The 18,928-nt window shown below is 32.0% G+C and overlaps 1 protein-coding gene across 2 annotated transcripts in view; it reads left to right on the top strand.

Annotated features, from left to right (window-relative positions):
- Tmtc4 (Transmembrane O-mannosyltransferase targeting cadherins 4) overlaps positions 1-18,928 on the top strand; it is a 70,570-nt gene that overhangs the window by 25,441 nt on the left and 26,201 nt on the right. For both annotated transcript variants that reach the window (XM_067287328.1, XM_067287329.1), the window contains exons 7-10: positions 475-633; positions 3,516-3,718; positions 7,006-7,177; positions 10,696-10,752. In XM_067287328.1, coding sequence (XP_067143429.1) covers positions 475-633; positions 3,516-3,718; positions 7,006-7,177; positions 10,696-10,752 — 591 coding nt within the window. The remainder of the gene's footprint in view (positions 1-474; positions 634-3,515; positions 3,719-7,005; positions 7,178-10,695; positions 10,753-18,928) is intronic.

Raw genomic sequence — 18,928 nt, 5'->3', positions numbered from 1 at the left:
TAATTATTTTCTGTTATATTTCTGTAAATATTCTGCTCTCTGGTGCAATAGCTTATTTTTCAGCCCTATTTTAGAAACTAACTATGCGTTATTTACATTTAATTGCTATATAAATGTTCATTTTTGGCACTTCAAGTATGCTCATTTAAAGGCAAGAGGTGTTGCTGGTAACACATTTTTAACTATAATTTGACTTATATTTGGCTATCAGCATGTTAGAAATCAATGCTTTCATTATTCTATTTGTGATAAACTCTTGAATAAATTTAAATTAGTTTTTTATGTCAGGAAATTGACTGAGATATGTACCAATAATTCTTTAAGCTTAAATTTACAAAAATAAATTAATAATTGGAAGTCTTATATTAATAAATATTTTATCAATTATATTGAAATTTAATATATAATAATTTATGTAGCAATTTTTACAGTAATGATTAATAATAAATGTTTTTTTTTATTTATTGGTTATAGAATCAAAAATGGTTATCTCAATTCCTTGGACGACAAATTTTTCTTACAGTTGGAGGAATGATTTTATTATTTGGGAGATGGCAAATAATGGGAGCTCGTGCACCCGTTTTTCAGCATGTTGACAATCCTGCATCTTTTGAAGAAAATTTAATTCTTAGGGTAATATTTATATTTAAATATATAATAGAAAGGATATTTAACACAAATGCAGTTTTAATTCAAATGTCCAAAAGTTTTTTAATTAACCACTTTAACAGCGAGGTTGAGGCCGAAGTTTTTAAATGCGAAAACATGTATGTCAGATGTTTGGCGCCGCTTTCCTGTAAGCCTAGAAGTTTGACAATGATGTTTGGAAAGTCGGTGGAATCAAGCTCGACATTCCAAATGCCATTGTCAAACTTCTAGGCTCACGGGAAAGCGGCGTCAAATGTCCGACGTACACGTTTAAAACTTCGGCCTCAACCTTGCTAATCTCTTATATTTAACTGACCTTCAGGAGGAGCTTACTCAATGAACAATGGTTGCATTTGAACAGAACAAAAAATTTAAAACATTTCAGAATAAACAATTTAACAGTTGGTACTGGACCTTATATTGTAAAAGTTATGAAAATCTCCGAAGATCCGGTACTATCTTTTACATTGTTTATTCTTGAATGTTTTAAATTTTTTGTTCTGTTTGAACACAACCATCATTCATTTTGTAAGATCCTCCTGAACGAAAATGTTAGAGATTAAAGCAGTTAATGCAATTTTTAAGGTCTTTTTTTGAAGTGTTTTACTATAGTTGTATATTATTCCTGAGTAGCTGTTTTGATTTATATAAAAAGAGCATGTAGAAACAGCAAAACAGTAGTAGAATTGATTTGTTCAAAATCAGAAATAATTAAGGAGAACTCCAGCAGCTTAATTCAGTTTTACCAAGCAATGCACCCAAAAATTTGTAATAAACTTCTTTAAAGTTTTACATGTGAATAATATGAATTAAATATTTGAGATTTTTGTGTACACTCTACACAGAATAAAGAGCATAGCCAGGGTATAGCTATTGAGAAAGGAATCATATACAGTAAAATATATTTTTCACTGTACTGGGGTAAAGTGATATCTGGCTGAGTGCCATAGTGGGTGATTATAGGCCGTAGGCATACGAGTTGTTCCCAGTTGGCTCTGTGAGTAACCGTGGATGGCTATGTATGATTAATATATCTGAAAGTGAAGGGTTGGATGGAGGTAACTGGCAACGTATCCGCATGGTAAGTGGGAGTTGTGGGTTGAAGTCCTGCTCTGGCCAATTGTTTTCTTCCTGAATATTGTAAAATATAATACTGAATGACAATGTAAATTGTCATTAAATTTTTTTACATAGCATTTGTCATAAACATTATTGTGTTCATTATTGTACACAACACATTGATACAGTTCAAAGCTGTCGATAATACTTGCTATTTACAGTGAGAGCAGCAGGACATTGTATGTTGACAACTGAAAATATTGGAAAATGGCAACTGACAATACAAATGTGCTACTGCCTTTTATAGATACTTCTTACTCTGAAAGAAGTCATAAATTCAAATGAAGCAAGTTGTCCTAATTCATGCAGCAGAGAAGCTAATTTAACCTTAAGCATAGAAGTCACAAGCCTGACTGATGTGTTATTTTTAGCTGTCTTTGCATAGAAGACTAGGGAAAAAGATAACTTTGGATAATCAGTTTTGCCAGACTAGTCTGCTTTACAAAAACAAAAGTAGCTTGACACAAATCAGCTGCTTTTATGATGGAATGATACATACACAAGTAAGGTGTTTTTTTTTTATCCTACATAGGGAGTATGGTATTTTCAAAGACAATCTGAATGGTTAAAATAATTAGAATGGTAAAGTTTCAGAATAAATAGTAACTTTACAGGTTTATTAGCTTTTTAGAATATTATTTTTTATCTTTTAATTATTTTTTTAAAAGTATGTATGTATGTATGCATGCATGCATAAAAAAATTCTTATCTAACTGGAACTGGACAGTTTATTAACATAGAATACATACACCACAGCCTCAGATAAGTACAGTAACTCTTGAATTTTGAATGGTTTAAATTTTGTCTTCTTAAAACATTCCCTTCTAGAGTGACTTTTCCTGACAAATCTTTTGGGGATAGACTGAAAACGTTCTTAGAGATTTGAAGTTATGTTGCTGGACTTATCTGAGTCTGTGATGTATATTTTTCATGTCATATATATATATATAATGTGAGAGCCCAGACTTGACAAAAAAGTTTTACACAAACTTTTTCAAAAGAAAAAAAAAACCAGAAAGGATATGGTTATATCTTTTCTCATGGACTTGCTTCTTTGTTTGAGGTGACACATCAAATGTGTCACTAGGAACTAATGAAAAAATCATTATTGTTCATAGACATTGCAACATTGTCCGAGAAGGGCAAGGGGAAAATGGGGAGGAACCCCAAGTAAAAGGCAAGGTCCAATGAGGACATGGGGAGTTTGCCGTCATCGTAGTTTGCCATCATCGATATTTCATCCTCTGTAGACTGGCGTTTGCACCTGATCCTGTTTCGGATACTGCTCAAGCCGTCACCGATTCTCTGTCCTTCTTAAGACATCCAAAGACTTCCACCCTTTTGATTCATCAAAGCACCTTTCAAATTACTTTGTGGTCCAGCAGTACTGCCGATTATATGATTCCTCAAGGAATCAACTTCTACTAAGGTATTTACTAACATGCGACCGATTTGTAAACTCTTTCTCACGGTCAGGGACTATAATTGATATATAAAATTAGTGTCTTGCTAAGTGTCTTAACTAACTATGTACAGAACTGCATAAATTGCATATAAATAAATGGGTATTGTTAAACTCGTAGTGGAGTGCATTCACTTCTTCCGTTTGTCTCAGACCTTCTCGTGTGTGTGTGTGTGTGTGTACACATATACACACATGTTATCAAGAAATACTTATATATATAAATTATATAAATAATAAACGTTAATAAGTTACTGTATTAATAATAATAATAATATATTTTTAGGTTATAAATTATAATTATATTTACACGTTGAACATATGGATACTTTTGCATCCTTTATGGCTTTGTTTTGACTGGTCGATGGGGTGTGTACCATTAATACGATCTGCATCCGATTTTCGCCTCATTGTCGTAATAATATTTTGGGCCGTGTTTGGCTTATTTTTCTACTTTGGAGTTTTATCGGGAGATCGAAAAATAAGAAGGTAAGTAATCGATAAATTATATTTTCACTTTATATTTTGATTGATATATTTGTTTATTAAACTTCAAAACAAAAACTACTTATTTACCATCATTTCAGCTATTTAATATATTAAATGTGTTTTTCACTTCAAATGTTAAAAATTATTTCACATATACAATAAATGATAACATAATGTAAACAAATTCAGAATTTTAAACAGTTTAAGTCAAAAAAAGAACTCCAGAGAATTGGTCGATGAATTGAAGCGTACACAGGTCAGAGAGAACACTCACGTCACGGTATTGGATTTTCAGGCTCTATATCCATCTATCAAACTCCAACCTTGCTTTTGCGCCCTTAGGGACGTCCTACTAACCAAGTATAGCCTACCAGCACACCGCAATCACGTACTTGAGCTCGCACACCTGGTGTGCTACAATTCGCTGTTTAGGTTCGACAACGCCACGTATTTACAGAAAAGGGGGGTCCCCATGGGGAGCCCAATTTCGGGCGACCTGTGTGAGTTGGTTTTACGGCAGTTAGAGAGAGATGTCATTCACAGGTTTACACACGATATTATTTTATATCGTAGGTATGTGGATGACGTGATGGTCATATGGAAGAACAAGCCGAACGTCCATGATTTTCTGCGCAGTGTTAACGACAACCCGTATGGGCTAACGCTTAAACTAGATCAACTATCGGGCACCGATGTGCACTTTTTAGACGTCGCCATTCAACTCAAGGTAAACAGTATTGAAACGCGGGTGTATTACAAGCCCGACTACCTACCTATGTACATACCTGCTGGGTCTGAAGACCCGTATCAATATAAGATTGCGGCGTTCAGGGCGTTAGTTAGGAGGGCGTACACTCATAATTCTAAATGGGAGGACACGCTCACAGAGCTGGGACACATAGAAGACATAGCCGCTAGCCATGGATATAAACGTGGCCTCGTCCGTAGATTAGCGCGTAACTTCCGTAATACAAACACGGCACTTAGCGCTTCGGTGGCACGGGATAGCTCCAATTCGGGGCCGAACCGGCGCACGGTGGTCCAGTACAACAGAGGTATGCAGGACCTATACAAGGAAATAGCGCGGAAGAAGGGCACCAAGTTGGCGTACTCAAGAACCCAATCGATCTATTCGCTACTCAGGAACGCCAAAGACAAACCGGATTTTCTAAGAGCACCAGGGGTATATAGTGTCCCGATAAGGGATCACAGGTCCCAAAGGGACCTAATATACATCGGATCTACCAAGAGGTCCGTTCAAAGAAGGATCTCGGAACACAAATATGACGTTGCCAAAAAAAGACACACCACCGCTCTGTCGATGTACGCCACCGACCCCGAGATAAAGGCAGATTTTGATAAAACCAGCCTCGTTAAAACGTCATTCGACACGGACCGCATCAGGGCCTTGGAGACCCTTGAGATTTACAAGGCGTCAAAATCGGGGAAATGTATTAATTTCAAGGATGGCAACGTATTATCATATGCGTGGCGGTATGTATCCGAAATGCACCCGCAATGGTAGCATCTCAGGATAGTGTAGTATTCCTGTATGGATGGACAGAGGCATTTTTATGATGGTATCAGGGAGATTAATTGCATGTTAGATCATTCGCAATTATTGCACGCGGGAGAGGTTCGATCGTTTGAATTTTGAAATAATTCTTTTTGCATTCTATTTCAAAACCGTCGATAAAACCTGACGAAGATCGCGGAGGCGATCGAAAACGTTAGTTAATTAGTTGTTAATTTTCGTATGGAGTACCGGAAATTTAAAAGGCTTAGGAAGTGATATTGGAGTTTAAGTCAAATTGACTGGGTTATTTATGGGCTGTAAGAAAAATGATTATACTAATAAATTTAGCCTCAAAACAGGTGTTTAGGATGCCATCTTGTATTAATATTAATAATTAGAAATGAATACTACCAGTTTGAAGGATGCTTATATGGATGGGATTCAATGTTTACTTGCTAATCCAAGGATGCCATGTGTGTCCAACATCTTATTATATCTGCTTTTGTGATATTTTACTTGATCACTAAGTTAAGTGCGATATCTTTGCCTGGCATAGCCAATGTGTTTTGTTTGACAGGAAATTTTTACTTTTCAGAATTTTTACGTATTATTGCCAGTCTATTTTTTTGATGACGAATAACAAAAATTTATCATCCTATACATAATTTAAATTACTTCATTAGGTTATAAAGGCACTTTTTCTGACAATGAATTTTAGTTATTTGAAAGTACCTCTCTATATGTATTTTATGAAACAGTCATGATTGTGTAATTGGTAAGTAAAGGTAGTAAAAGTAGCAAAAATTGCTACTTTTACTACTATTACTTACCAATCAAGCAATCAGATGCAATTGGAGCATTCAAATGCATCTGAGAGTTCTGATATCTTCTTTTTTTTTATAAAAATGAACTCTCCAATGCATAAATTTTACTGAAAATTTTGAAGATCATTTTTTAATATAATAAATGGGTAGAGATCCAAAGGGTTGAAAAAATTAAATTTAAAAGCTGCTGGAGGCAGGGTACTAAATGGTGACCAAAGGCAAAAGTTGGGGTCACTGACAGCCGTTCCCTTTTCTCTGTTAAAGAGAAACGGATAAGAGAAAACATTGCGTTTAATGGTTTCCAGATGTTGAGAACAATGTACGGTAAGGGCACAAAGTGTGAGATTCATAGAAAAGTTTTCCTAAGAATGTTTCCAATCCTTTCTCACACAAGAGAGAATGGGTTAGGGGGTGTTGGGTATAACTTTATAGACAAAGGGGCGGTGGATCGAAAAAGTTTGAGAATCACTGGTTTAAATGAACTCGCTGAAGCAAAGAAATCTGACATTATAAAAAGATGGTTAGGCTGAAACAGTCTGTCTACGCAAACTTCACTAATTATTTGTAACACTGCTTTTGTTGAAAAGAGAATATGTGTGTTTTATTGGAGAGTGACACGTACCGAATTCTTTAAATACTGTAGAACCCTGATTATCTGAGCACCTATTAATATAATTTTCAGGATTCAGTTTAATGTTTAATTTTGTTATTTTACTGTATTTTTGTTGTTTATATGTGAATGCTCAGGTATTCAGGTATATGTATTCTGTTAAATATATTTTAACTTTTTCAGTTTTGGTAAACATTTGTTTTCAATGCATACATGTAAATCTCAAGTTATATTTAATTAGTATAAAATTTTGTTAGTAAAACTTGGTTTTTAACTGTTTAATTTGAATTATCATCAGAAATTTATAATAATACATATTTTTATTTTCATTATGTAGGTTAACAACAATGGGTTTGGCATTTCTTATTGTGCCATTCTTACCAGCTTCTAATATATTCTTCAGAGTAGGATTTGTCATAGCAGAGAGAGCATTGTTTCTTCCAAGTTTAGGAATTTGTTTTTTAATAACAGTAGGATTTCATCAGATCTGTAATTCCTCAAATCAACAGGTAAATGTTTAATAAATTTCAAATTTATAAGAAGATAAACGTTATTTCATTAAATATTTATTGTTTATATTATAAATTTTTCCTATATTTAATCAATGACTTTAATAGTGTAATGCACTGTTTAGTCTGCTCAGAATTAAACTTAATGAATGGTGTTACATAAATGAAAATGGTTTCAAACAGTTGCTAGGCCTGAACTTTGGATGGGGCCAGAAGAAATAGAAACTTCTGGTCCCCATCCTTGTCAGCAAAAATTAGAAAAATTCAAAAGTATTTATTATATGAAAGAAATGACTATTTACAAAAAATGGGGTTAGCTTAGACACCATAAGTAAGTTAGTAGTGATAATTCATCTAAATGCAAACATTATAAAACTTGGAACTATAATTAGTAAGACTTAAAGTTGTTGGTATTTCTGTAGAGAATTAAAGGTAATTCAAAAACAAATCACTTACAAAACTCTTAGAACCTAAATCATGAAACTGTCGCACCAGGAATGATGAAAGAATCCAATCACTTTTCTAAACCTTGCACTCTGGAGAATCACCTCACTTGCACTTGGTAGCTTCACCTAATCAGCCTCCTGTTACTCCATGGTTTGTGTGTCTCGAGTGTGACGTTACATTAGCATGTGCCGCTCTACCCTATTTACATACATACTTGCTAACAAACACTTTTATTTCTTTGCAATTTTTTATTCAACAAGAGTTATTACAATCTTTCCATAAATTTATCCAGTACAGTAACAATGGGATTAGGTGACTACTATAATCTGTTTGAAGATCTCTAAACCCAAAATGCCATGTTAGATTGGTGACAGCATATAAGTAACCTTTGTCTTTTCAAACTTAGACTGGGAGGTGTAGAAGTTTTTGTCTTTTAAACAAAATAAAAATGTCTCTAAACTAAATAACTATAAGTAAAGAAAAACCCAGAAACGAAAAAAAAAGATTTGACTCCTTACAATAGTTCATGTTTTGAATGCAGAGTTTATTCACCAAATCTTCATTTTATTTTTTTGAGGCTTTGGTCACAATAGACATTTCAGAAACAGTTTTATTCTTCAGATGTTTTTGTTTAAAGGATCAAGTATAACATCTTTTGAGACTGAAAACATGTAGGGCATGTTTTCCTTCCTATTTATTTATATATTTATGTTTTATAAATAATTAGAAAAGTTCGAAAGGATATTTGCCCTTTGAAGTTGGTTTAAACAAATCCATAACAAATTTTTATATAATGTTGGTATATAATAATAATACAAAAATAATTTTTATTTTGGAAACCACTGAAAAGGGGTTTATACGCAAATAAACAAATTTGTCCTGTCCTTCCAATCTGATGTTCACCAGAGATCAAGAACCACTCAAAAGAAAATTTTAATTTACAGATTTTGACCGCTGGTGAATGACAGATTGGAAGGATGGAACAAATTTGTTTATTTGTCTATAAACCTTTTTTTTGTGCGTTTCAAAATAAGTGATTAAATCTGACAAATATTGTTGATTTTAGCTTTATATTAAATAACTTTTATAGGGCTAGCGGCTTTTCAGGCGATTTAATACTCATATCCACAAATTTAACTGATTTGTTTGCTTTTTGATATTTATTATATTTTCATTCTCATAAAACTTTTGAGCTATTTTAAGCATCTCTGTTATCATTATTATGCTTTGTTTTTGTTTGGATAAGCTTAGCTTTTTCTCACTTTCACTAATATAATAATTAATTGAAATATTAAACATTGGTTTGAACTGGCATCGTCATCATTTTTAAATAAAAGTTTTTTATTAATTATATTGAAAACTGATAATTTGCTTGTCGTTACTTAAAAGGAAGGTAATCCGTATTGCGAACATTAAAATCAAATAAAGTATAAAAACTATTCTCAAGTACTTAGCAAATCACCAAACACATAAATAACACCTTATTCTTGCCAAGAAACATAATTTATTACAATAACAAATGTTTTCGGCCTGATTTACAGGCCATCTTCAGGTTGAGAACGAAAATGGAACTAAAGCATTCCGTTAATAGAATACAAAATTAAAATTAAATAACCAATGGAATAACGTAAAAACAAAAAATTAAAAATTAAAATAATCAAAGGAATAACCCAAAAACAGAACAAAAATATGTACATATTCTTTCTGCATCTCTTGCATTTAAACATCCCTCCTGTAGTTTACTCCTATATATCTGAATCTTTTCAGTGGTCATCGCCAAAGATGCGGAATATAGAGGTTTGATGATGGCTGAGTCATTCCATTTGACTATAGAATCTTGTGTTTGTGCCATTTGGGACAAAATTGTAGTATTAGACTCTTTTCTGATATTATAATTATGCTCCTTGAGTCTAAGTCCCAAGCTCCTAGTGGTTACTTCATTTAGGTATAAAATTGCGGTTTTCCGTGCTTTAATAAAAAGGGCTTTCTTATATTGCAACAGGATACAAGACAGGATTAAAGAAATACATAGAATAATGAACGTAGCAGGGATCCTAGGTTACCAAAAAAGCACAATTCTAGGAATGGTTAGGAAATTTGAGACGAATTTCAAGAAAAAATCTTTTAAAGATGTTCCCACTGGAGTAGTAAAATTTACTTATAACGAAAGTTTGTATAAAGTTATAAAAGAAGTGGCGGACAAAAAAGTTTGAGAATGCTTGTGAAGAGGGCACCAAATTTATACAAAATCCTGAGAAATGATAAAGATAGTATAAAACCAGAGAAGAGAGCAGGGGTTTATAGAATTCCTTATGAGAACATGCAGTTGGGCATTAAAAAAGATTACATTGGAGTAACCACTAGGAGCTTGGGACTTAGACTCAAGGAGCATAATTATAATATTAGAAAAGAGTCTAATACTACAATTTTGTCCCAAATGGCACAAACACAAGATTCTATAGTCAAATGGAATGACTCAGCCATCATCAAACCTCTATATTCCGCATCTTTGGCGATGACCACTGAAAAGATTCAGATATATAGGAGTAAACTACAGGAGGGATGTTTAAATGCAAGAGATGCAGAAAGTCTTCCACCTGCATGGAAATTTATGGTTAAAGAACTCACTAAGAACTCTAACCAGTTAAATTAATGATTTTAATAGAAGAGTTATGTTAATTTCAATTTCATAATTCTATGTACATATTTTTGTTCTGTTTTTGGGTTATTCCTTTGATTATTTTAATTTTTAATTTTTTGTTTCTACGTTATTCCATTGGTTATTTAATTTTAATTTTGTATTCTATTAACGGAATGCTTTAGTTTCATTTTCGTTCTCAACCTGAAGATGGTCTGTAAATCAGGCCGAAAACATTTGTTATTGTAATAAATTACGTTTCTCGCCAAGAATAATAAGGTGTTATTTATGTGTTTCAAATAAAGTATATTTTGTTTTTATGCTTTTTATGTAGTTTTTATTTTATCATTGATTATATATTATTTTTTATTTATTAATTTTATTAGTAAGCGTAACAAAACATATTTTTGATTTGTGCTTTTTGTTTATTCAGATGAACACTATCTGCTTCAGTCTTTTAATAGCAACATATGTTGGAAGATCTATACAAGTAAGTTTTAATTTTTGTTTTACAAGCAGACTTTATAAGTTGCAGAAAATATCCTTTTCTGACAGTTCAAAACATTCATTTGATGATATATTCTATAAGTAATATAATTAATGGTGTTTTCTCGAAACATTATTATGTCAGTAAATTAGAAAAAATTTCAAACTGTATAGGAAGATGTTTTCTATTTCATTATAAATATTGGAAATATTTTATGAGATGGCAACTTATCTTGTATAAAAAAGTTGTTTAAAACAAGTTATGTATTTTAAATATTTTCCTATAATTGTAATTTGTAAGAATTTTTAAATCATTATTATGTTCCATTTTTACCCGAAGAAAAGTTGATTTATTTAAGTACTTGTAATTTGTGTGTACTATTAAATTGATCGCATTTAAAGCTAGTATTATTTACCAATATGTATTTCTTTCATATGATGACAATGACAATTTGTTTGGTTTATTTCATTTCTTTTTGTAAATGCTTGAAATTGGTTTAATAACTGAATATATTGGAAATTTTTTTTTTCTTCAAAATGAAACAGTTTTGGGGCGTATTTAACACTGAATGACATCATAAAATTGAATTTATTTTTTATTTGGAGATATCAAATCAGTTAACTTTGTTATTTGAGGAATTGTATGATTATTGGCTAACTAGTTATTAATGTCCAGTTATTTACTTTTTTAGTTAAAGTGATCAACTGATAAAAAAAATGTTATAACAAAGTACAAAAAAATGATAACACATTCATATTTATCATTTTAATAATTTTGATTGTGTATCAAATGTGACAATGCACGAAGCACCCCCTATGTTTTGGTACCACGGGACCGAAGGGTCGACATTGTGTCGGCGAAGACTGCAATGACTAATTTGTCAGGACCGACACCACTGTGTCTTCTAGGTAGACACAGAAACCTAAGTAGTTGCTAATTTCGTATTTTCTTGCGAGCGGTTGCATTGTAGGTGTTTGGATCCAATACGAGGGATGGCGGCACAGATTGAGGAAGTGCACCAAACACAATTCTAACGATAACAAATTTCGTTTATTAAGCTAGTTCTACAAAAAAAAGGTTATTATCTCATAGTAAGGGTTACATCTGCGATATTAACTAGTTCGTGAGTTGGAGAGAGAGAGTTCACATATAAGGTTCATAGATACCTGGTAAGGGATCTGAGGCAAATCAAAGGATTGATGAAGTTCACCTTTGGATGGAGGTGTGCACTTTTTCAAGGAGTCACTTTAAAGGAGTTTCCTATTCACGGTGTTCACTTTATGGAGTTCATTGAGGATCACTAAGGATGGAGAGAAGTCACTAAGGTATCCAATCGTCGAGGAAACTGACTAGGACAAACTTTTGATGGCGGCGGATTCTCAGAGGAATGAACTGTCCCCTTTTTCGGTGAACTCCTCATCAGATGGATGAACTTTTCTCGTGGACCAACTGTTGTTGTCATCAGTCATTGCCTTTTATTGGGGGTCCTCCTTTTTTTCCCCCTTGCCCTTTTTTGGCAATGTTGTAGTGTCTATGTCCAATAACAATTTCTTGTTGCCCAGTTCCTGGTGGCACATTCAATGTATCACCTTGAAAGGGAAGTGACTCTACAGAGGGATAAAATTGTATCTTTTACAATTTTAACAATTGTGAGAAAAATTATAGCAAATTTTTAATTAAATTTTCAGCTGAAAAAATATATTTTTTTTTTCTCAAGTCTGATCTCTCACACAAAACAATTTGATTTTTTTGCAGTTTATTAATAATTTATAGCATTTGAAAAATTTATTAAGTGACAAATTTAATAAATTTATATTTTCATACAAGGATTCTGTAGGATTTGTTAATGAATAATAAATAATGGCTTTTTTCCAGTCATTTTAAGGTTGTGAATTAATAACAGGATAAATTACTTTTATTTAATAAAACATTTTAATTTTAATAACTCAGCAATTATGAGGGGGTGCTCTAAACTCACTTCGGTGTTAGCACGTTTCGTTTGGAAGCTTATTCTTAACAGTTATTTAAAGTAAAATGACTTATAACTGAGCAATTTTAAAAAATATGTAACTGTTAATTAGAAAAAATAACTAACTAAAAAGTTAGAGAAGCAATAGCATACCTGTGTGGTAAGTCAAATGCTGCTTTATTTTGTCAATATGCCCTCTGTAATGGACATAAAGGTCAGGAAAATCTGCAAAGTTAGTCAAGAAAAGATATGGATTTTAAAACAAAAATTTGATTGGAACCCTGTAATGGCAATGCCACTCAAATCAAAGATATTGTTGAAAATATAGTCCAAGAATTTGGCATTGAATTTGAAAATAACATTGTTGTATGACTGTGCATGACTGTGCAAAGTTAATTCAAAATTTTAGTTTCTTAACTAGATTTGAAAATCAGTAGTTATGTTATAATTATCTAGCAATTCTTAATGATTTTAATGTAAAGAAAAAGGAATCACTTGACAAAAATTAATAAAAGTAGATGTGACGACGACAGAATATTATTTTGGATATGCATTGAATTATAATAATAATGAATTGAGGGAACAGAATGTTTAAATACAGTTGTAATGCATTCTTACAAAAATTTTTAAAAATTCAAGCATTAGAAGTTCAATTTTTCAAAAATTTATAACAACAGATAGGGCTTGGCATACTCGTATTTGATGCCTAAATTAATAATTTACCGAACTTGGCTCTCTAATTTTCAACACTGCAAGTAAAAATTTATTTACAGAAAACTTTCAATAGAACAGGCTTGTTTGTTTCTGCAATCATTTTAACTTTGTTTTGATGATTTTTTAACTGACATGACAATTATTTTATCTCAATTTAATATATTTTTGTGGTTTATTATGTTTTTATAACAATAATAATAACTTTATTAACTGATATAGCAATTGCTTTTACAAGGGAGTTAATGAAAACTTACAAAAGTTTTCGTGTTTGAAGAGTAAAGATATATAATTTATACAGTGTTGTCATACTGAGGCTATCATCCAGTAAATTAATATAATTGAAATCAGGCCCAAGAACATAAGATCTTATTTCAGAAAGCACTTCACATGACAGAAACAGATGATTTATCATATTTGCTACAAGCATTTTACGAAAAGAATATTCAGTGTTATTCAGTATAACATCTCTTTTTCCTTTTAAAGTAATAGGATGTCTGTTTAGATGAAGCTGAATAATTAATGATTTAATTTTATAATTTTTATTAGACAATAGATAAATAGATGGACACCAAGAGATATCCAATGTTTTTGAAATTATATTCTTTCTCTCGCAAATAAAACACATCCTGCAGCCAATATATATCTCCTTATCTTAGTTCACAGGTTGTAAGGAAAGATTTTTCATTAGAAAATTCAAAACATCTGGCTAAGAATAATTTGAGATTGTTTAACAATGTTTTAATAATGATGGACCACACTTCCCGAGGAATCGTATTACTGGGTGACAAGAGTTCGTTATATATCAGTTGTCTGTAATCATTACTTGGTAGAGAGAGAATAATAATCCAGAATTGTAGCAAACACTGATAGATTAACAGCCAGAGATGGCCTACCCGATTCTGTTCTTATCACAGACCTTGGCAGGGAACGATTTAAATGAAAAACTTTACTGAAGAAAAATAATTGTATTTTTTCTACTTTGTCCACCAACAATCTTCCTCATATGGAAAATGCATATAAAATAATCTAATTAGCACATCAAATAAACTATAGTAGTTATTAAGTGATGAGATTCTTAGTTTAACAAGAAGCTTGATGCAATTAAAAATTTTTGTTTTAGCATCTAGTATGACTTTTTCCAAATGAAAATAATATAAACTTGAGTGGTAAAATAAATGCCTAAATGTTTAAAGTCCATATTTTGAATAGACTGATGGAAAAAAGATCTCAAAGAAATGACCATCTTAAAGAGTGGGGTAAAATAAAAGTTTCATTATGAATAATGCATAGTGGAACTCTAAGGTACAGCCATTCAGAACAAATGGAACCAAGGAAGAAATATATATAAATGAAATTCTTGTTGGTTTTGTCCTTTATACAAATCTTTATTCTTAAACTCATCTGGACCAAAATTTAGGTATTACTTAGACCCTGGAATCGACACTAAGCCATATATTATCCCAAAACGTTGAGATAGTGTATAGATACTGTATCCTTCATGTGTAGTGCCATCTGTTGGCAAAAGTAATTAAGTAAATGCTAATTGTTGTTTTTTGGATCGTTGATAATAGATTTTTGGTTTGCCTGCCGACACCTGTTAAGTAGCTTAATGCCTGCTTAACTCGTTAAACACGAAATTGGCCAAATTTGGCCTTATCCATTCAAAATGAGATAGACTGATAGAAAAGTTGTTTGATTAGTTTTGCTGTACAAATTTTCCTTGTAGCTTGAGGGGTAAAAACAATTTAGTCTCTAGCTACACAGTAGGAGAAAGTTTTCAGAGCTTAGAGTTAAAGGCATCACTGTGGAATCATGTTAAAAAGTTGTTCCTGTAGATGAGTGTCCATCTATTGGGAGACATCTGCAGAGAATTTTGTTAAACAAGTTTTGCATCTCAGTGATGGCAAATTCACTGAAGATCTGGATATTTATTTGATAACACTTACTACATTAATTAACCACTAATGGATATATTAGAGGGCAACATTGGCATCTAAAACCAAATGTGTTGCCAAATATACCACCAGATGGACTACTACCGTATAACCTAGATCTATAGGTTGAACCATCAGTAATGGTTTTGTGAAATTTGGATCACCAAAGTTATGCAATGGGACAAGAATGATCTTTTATCTTTGTCCACAAGTCCAAGCAATCTTTTTTACAGTTTCATTATAATAAATACTCAAGTCAATAAATGCACATTTTAGTTACTAGGGCCATTGTTTTTATCACACTCTTAATTCCACATCTCTCAAAAACTTGAGCAATGCTGGGCACACTAACTTAAAGGTAAACAAAAACAATAAGCCGTCTCGACACCTGTCAACCTTTAACATGCAGCCTTTTAATTCTAATTCCAAACATTTTCGGTTTTTTTAAAAGGAAAGGTTGATAGGTGTTGAGACGGAATTATTAATTAGTGCAGTTAAAGAAGAATGTAAAAACAATAAGCTTTAACAATCCCAATGATGAAGTTCCCAACAATAAAAAAGTGAAGTGGTTTGCGAGACCACATGATTGCAGTTAAGGGTTTTAACTCTATGCATTGGATTTTAAAACATTTGTAATTATAGATTTGCTGAATTTTTATTATTATTTTGGATTAAAAGACAAAGGAATTTATTTTGTAATTTATATTTATTTTAATTTATATTAATTTAAGTTATTTATTTTATTATAAATTATTATATTTCTGTTTATTTACAACTTACATTTGTTTTATGACACTATTATAACCTTCTGATGACCAGATGGGAAGCATAAAATGACTTCAATAGTAGTTTTTGCTGAATATTTATCTAAAAAATTTTTAACACTTTAATATTTCTTAGCCTACTAAATAAGTTTTGTACTATTTTATAATGTATTCTACAATTTTGTTCCAAAATAATCAAATATTCTTATAAAATAAAATTATTTTTAGGTTGAGATCATTAATTGGTCTTGTATGGTCCTTACCGATATAAAGTTGTTTAATGTTGTTAAGTGCATTTATTTATATTTTAAGCTTATTACTTGAAGACATTGACTCAGAAATATGTTAAAATATGCAGCAACATGTTCTAGCAGATGTATGTACGTGAATATCTGTTTCCAAGAATGCTAGAACATGACATTGCATTTCTTTTCTTGCTGGGATCACTGGCTATATTCTAATTAGATAATTCTCGAAAACTCTGTAATCCTACATCTGCAGGTGTATAGGAACGCTACTGGTAATTGAATGATTCAAAATTTAGAGTTTAAGTATATTTATTTGGTTGATTAAATACATAAATAGATGCAATTGGGCTGACGTACGTTTCATGGCCACTCATTAATAACTGATATAATAGCTTGGTTTATGTGGGCTCAACCAAACGCTCCCTGCAACAATGCTTGAAAGAACACAAGTATGACATAGACAAACAGAAACATACCCACCACCCTGGTGCATGTCGCTTCTGAACCTGGAATCACTGCCGATCTACAAAGTGCCCGTCTCATAAGACTCACCCACCACATGGACCAACTCAGAATAATGGAGACCCTCGAAATATACAAAGCGGGATTAAGGAGCACATGCATTAATTATAAAGATACAGCTAATGTTTCACAAGCGTGGAAGTACTGTTATGAGGGGGAGAACACCCGGTAATTGCGTCTTAAGACATTAAGTTATGCAGCAAATTGCAGCAAAATTTTCTCACGCGCTAAACCGTCATCGTAGCACGAGAGAATCGTTCCATTATCAAGCTCAACTGTTTTCTCGTAATTTGAATTGGACTGGATTCGATTTGAATGTTCCATTTCACACGTTGGTGTATTTATTACAACGTTATCCTGAGGAAGTTTGAAGGACGTTTGAAGATTTATGAACGTGATTAACTGGAGTAATTAAGGTTGTGTTGGATGAATTATAAGATTTTATTTTGTATTGAATCAACTGTCTCCTTAAAGACGAAAGTACATGAACATAATATGGAATCTATTTCACACCAATACATTGAGCAAATGATAAGGATTGGTACAGTACATTAGTACATCTAGATGTTTCATGCTATCAGAATAGGCCATTAGTATTTATGTTAAAGTGTAACCACCTTGTTGCCTACAGATTTGTATTGCAGGTTTGTTTCATAGACTATATATTTTCTGCTCCCACATTATGGTTTCAGTTTACAATTAGTGGTAGATGGCACATAAGGTGCATAAATGTCTGACTCTGGATGAGCTTGAAAGATTAGCCAATAAAAATTGTGACAATATTCCTGATGAACTTGAAGTCTCAGAAGATGAAGATGCATTATTAGAAGATAATAGTGAAATCAAATATTGTGAATCATCTGAATCAGCTACACATACTGACAGTGATTTATGCAAAAATATGCCATTTACGTAATAATCAAAATGATTAAGTTCAACTGAACATCTATTAGTTGAAAACAATTCTGTTATATATCATGTTTTTTTTTACTTTTAAAGTACAGTGGAACCTCGCTTAATGAGCATAATTCATTCCAGAGTCTTACTCTTAATGCGAAACACTCGTTAAGCGAAACAATTTTTCCCATAGAAATTAATGTAAAATACGATAATGCATTCCTCACCGAAAAAATGCTCAAATGTTTTCTGTATAATGTTTATTCAAAAAAAAATTGTACAATATACACTGTTAAGGAGCGTGAATCATCATCATCTTTTCTTCTAGTGCAGAATGAGCCATCCTGGAATGAGAATTCGATTTGTAGAAACAAAAAAATAAAATAAAATAAAATCGCAGCTAATATGTTTGATAAACACTCCAAACCATATGCCAAATTCTTGGGTTATGTAAAGGCTATAATTAAATATTAGAAATTTATTAATTTGACTAGAGGTAGGCAATTATGTTGTCATGTCGTATTAAATTTAATAATTATAAATAGTTAATTTTTAATTCAGACATTTCTAAAATTTAATTTGGCTTTGGTCATTAAATTTATTTGGCATGTTTATTATATAACGAGCTATGGTTGTTGATGTTTATAAGTAATATGTGTGAACACGAGTTTGGAAAAATATGTGATCACGAGCAACACTAAGATGCTAGCGTAACAAGTGCTAAACACAGACTGATGGAGCATGCCACATGTGCACAATTTGGGACTTCCCCTCTCTTTGTCACTCGTTATGCGAAATATTGCTTGTTAAGCAAGGCCAATTTTTACAATTTGTTTTGCTTGTTGTGCGAGGTGCTCGTTAAGTGAGGTTCCACTGTATTTTGTTACAGCTATATTTTATTTCCTACTATAAATCATTTTTCTTAGGTATCATTAAATATGTTTAAAGCTAATTATCGGATTTTAATTCATATTGTAAGTAAATTAGTCCTTTATAAGTGGGTTCAAGTGGCCATTAATGTTTCAAAGGATGTTTTACTACGTCATCAGAAGGATAAACCCTTATCATAAAGAGCTTATTTATAATAGGTAATAAGTAATTTTGTTGATAAATGTGTGAACTTGTAGTGCT

Source organism: Centruroides vittatus, unplaced genomic scaffold (genome assembly GCF_030686945.1).
Source record: "Centruroides vittatus isolate TY-2023 unplaced genomic scaffold, ASM3068694v2 scaffold_450, whole genome shotgun sequence".
NCBI classification, from domain to species: Eukaryota; Metazoa; Arthropoda; class Arachnida; order Scorpiones; family Buthidae; genus Centruroides; species Centruroides vittatus.
The sequence above is the reverse complement of the archived record's forward strand: the minus strand, read 5'-3'. Positions and strand labels throughout refer to the sequence as shown.